Here is a 3,616-nt window from a genome sequence, read left to right as displayed (position 1 = left end):
TGGCAAATGGTTGGGCTGTGTTTCCACCCCTGGGGCAAACGGTTCCAAGTATACTGAACACCCCTCCAGGTGAAAGCAAACTGTGGCCTACATTCTTTGGCCAAAGGAATGGAGAAAAAGGCATTAGCAATGTCAATGGTGGCATACCATTTGGCTGCTTTTGATTCCAGTTCATACTGGAGTTCTAACATGTCCGGCACAGCAGCACTCAGTGGGGGTGTGACCTCATTCAGGCCACGATAGTCCACCGTCAGCCTCCATTCTCCGCTGGCTTTACGCACTGGCCATATGGGGCTATTAAAAGGCGAGTGAGTTTTGCTGATCACTCCCTGACTCTCTAGTTGACGAATCAACTTATGAATGGGGAGCAAGGAATCCCTGTTGGTACGGTCCTGCCGTCTGTGCACTGTTTTTGTAGCAATTGGTACCTGTTGCTCTTTTACCTGTAGCAGTCCCACAACAGACGGATCTTCTGACAGGCCAGGCAAAACAGACAGCTGCTTAATGTTGTTTGTGTCTACAGCAGCTATTCCAAAGGCCCATCGATACCCCTTAGGATCCTTGAAATGCCCCTTCTGAGGTAATCAATACCAAGTATACATGGAGCCCCTGGACCAGTCACAATAGGGTGCTTTTGCCAGTTCCTACCAGTGAGGCTTATCTCGGCCTCCAACACAGTCAATTCTTGAGAGCCCCCAGTCACTCCAGAAATATGGATTGATTCTGTCCCTTCATAAGTTGAGGGCATCAGAGTGCACTGTGCACCGGTATCCACCAACGCCTTATATTTCAGTGGTTCTGATGTGCCAGGCCATCGGATCCACACAGTCCAATAAACTCTATTATCCCTTTCCCCCCCCTGACTGAGGGCAGGGCCCCTCTATTCATTACCTGTGGTAACCGGAGCAACTGCACTGGCGGTTGATCTGCCTTGTAATTCTCTCACCCGTGCTCGTAGTACATGAGTAGCTTGGTCATGCCACTTCCTCATGTCTTCTCCATGGTCACGTAAGTAACGCCACAAGGCAAGTCGCGATGTAGGATTCCTTCCTGGAGCTGGAGAGCGTTTGCCTCTAACAGCTGAGATTTTTGATTTTGCACCTGCGAAGGAGGGTTCATCGTCTTTAGTTTGTTGGATCCACATTTGTTCTACCATCTCCTTCACCTCCTTCAGTAGACTCTTTTGACTATACTGATCTTCATCAAGCATTTCTGATACTTCTACAGGTTTGTCACGATTCATCAGTGAAGACATTTGCTCTCGCATTTCATTCAGTTGCTCCGTCATTTGTGAGATGGCGGCGATGGCGGCGCGAGTTGGGGGTAGCTGTTGTTCATAGCTTTGGAGCATAAGAATCAATTCATAAACTAAGGGGCTTCTCTGTTGGTCCTGGTATCTGTCCGATGCGGCCAATAGTGCAGAGGCATATCTGGCTGGTGCTGTTGATGTGAGTTGCTGCCACATTTCACGCGTTGTTCTCACTCTCTCAGGGTCATGGCCTTGTGGGTCGTTAAAAACACAGTTTGGGTCATACAACATTTCCACCACGGCTATTTCCCTCAAATACTGGATACCCTGTTCAATTGTATCCCACCTTTTTGTCATAGGCTTCAAGCCGCTTTTGAAGGGGTACCTTTCCTTCACGGCTGTTAATACTCGTTCCCAGAGGGAGGCAGCCCCATCCAGACATCGACTAATTCCTCTGTCAATAGCTGGATCTCTGGCAATGGCTCCTAGTTGGCGGGCTTCATTACCATCTAGAGACAAGCTACTGGCCCCGTCGTCCCAACAGCGAACTAACCAGGAAACGATAGTTTCATTTGGGCGCCGTGTAAATTCCTTTCTTGAGCCTTGGATTTCAGTCATCTTCAGAGGCCGACGAGTAGTAATAGAAACTTCCTCTTCATCACTCTCTTCTGCATGTCTCTTAGTTTTTCCTTTTGCCTTTCTTGATGTTGATGGTTTCGAGGAGGGCCCCTCACCTGGATCTTCCTCCACCTCCTCCTCCTCTTCTTCTTTTTTCCGTTCTAGACGTGAGGACACTCGTTTCCATTTCTTGCCCTCCACAGGGGCAACTGATATTGTTACTGGTGTCTCCTGTAATTGATCAGATTTGACTTCCCCTTTGGCTTGAACCTCAGCTCGGAAACTCTCTCTCTCCAAAACAGTATTATATAGGGCACGGTAAGCACAAGCCAAACCCCAAATAAGTTGTACCTCCTTAGATTTACCTAAGCCGCACTGCCCCTGTCTCAGATACTGGCTAAGTTTCTGGGGATGCCACAGATGCTCAAGAGTGAAATCCCATGACATTGTGGGTCCCCATTCTTCTAAGATTTCTCCTAAATCTCTCCATATTCCCTGCCAGTCAGTATTCTCTGGATTTGGAGGAGACTCCTTCTGCTTGATCATAGTCCTTATAGTCCTGTATAGAAATAGATTCAGGAAGACTGATATGAACAGGGCTGTTACGCCCGTTACGTTCACAAGCATTTGAGTTAACTCAGCATTGGAAAAATGTTTGATAAACCAAAAGGAAAACTTGGAAACTGGTTTGAACACCGTGTGGTTTGTAAAATCAGCTATTCCATTTGGGATGTAGTTGCTTGTGAAATTAGCCATTCCATCCGGGATGCAAGAGTCAAAATTCATATTAAACATTGCATATAGGTACCAAGATAGGTACCATACAGGCGTCTCCATCAGTGCCTTTATGTAGTTATATACGTACACCATTCCACAACAAGTAAAGATGACATTGATGATTGGCCAGTAGGTCGCGAGAAACACCATAGCTTTTAATCCCTTACTCAGCGCTCCCACGAAAAAGAGTGGGTTCATCGCTGGTTTCTGCTCAAAAAGGGTTAATGAATTGAAACTAACAAGAGGGGGGGAAGGAAAAAAAAAGGCACTACTCAGACTAAGCAGTGCTCAAAGTTTACAGATATCCCAGAATACTGGCAGTACGCCTGGTCTTTCAAGGTCAAGTTTTCCAGCACAAAAACCTGAACTACTGATAATGCTCCCTAACGAAGCTGCTCTCTAAGAGCAGAGAGCGAGATTCGTTCTAAGAGCCAAAAAGCAAAAACCAAAAAGCAAAAGGCAGCTATGCCCGCATTCTCCACCAAAATCTGTCACGGAATTAACTAGATCAGTTAATGCCCGTGACAGGGGGCAGTAGGCCCCTGCCTTCCCCACCCCCCGCCTGGGCCCACAAAAATGGGAAGGTAGGGGGAAAAGGAAAAAAACAGCGGCAACAAACTATGGAGGTAAACTTATTTTACTAACTATGATATCGGAATGCAAAATAATACAATATAATACAATCTAATTGGAATTGAGACTAATAAATCAAACAAGATATGAGAGAGAGTTCCCGAGACCGAGTCAAACCTGAAAAAAGCTTGGAACGGCTAGGAAAGCACCCTCCAGCACCCACTGCCAGGCAGTAAGAGACCGTCCCCCCGGAAGGGTCAGATCCCGTGACTTCCGTAATGTATAGGGATAGGTACGTAGAGTTAGAGCATTAACACTTTAATTCCAGTACATGATGTTTTGATGTGGAATATTGAAAATCAAAAATAAAAAAAAAACAAAACCATGACACCTGGGAAA

At 46.3% G+C, this 3,616-nt stretch overlaps 1 protein-coding gene across 1 annotated transcript; it reads right to left on the bottom strand.

Annotated features, from left to right (window-relative positions):
- Positions 1–394: 394 nt before the first annotated feature.
- LOC149913333 (uncharacterized) lies at positions 395–3,150 on the bottom strand. Its single transcript, XM_090129923.1, has one exon. The coding sequence runs from the start codon at positions 2,840–2,842 to the stop codon at positions 881–883; it is 1,962 nt and encodes a 653-aa protein (XP_089986049.1). The 5' UTR covers positions 2,843–3,150; the 3' UTR covers positions 395–880.
- Between the last annotated feature and the right edge of the window lie 466 nt (positions 3,151–3,616).

Source organism: Phasianus colchicus, chromosome 38 (genome assembly GCF_987193195.1).
Source record: "Phasianus colchicus chromosome 38, bPhaCol1.hap1.1, whole genome shotgun sequence".
Lineage (NCBI taxonomy): Eukaryota > Metazoa > Chordata > Aves > Galliformes > Phasianidae > Phasianus > Phasianus colchicus.
Note: the sequence above shows the minus strand (reverse complement) of the source record. Positions and strands in the feature narration are given on the sequence as shown.

Coding starts and splice junctions, on each gene's coding strand:
- LOC149913333 (XM_090129923.1), bottom strand. CDS start 2,842: ATGAACCCACTCTTTTTCGTGGGAGCGCTGAGTAAGGGATTAAAAGCT.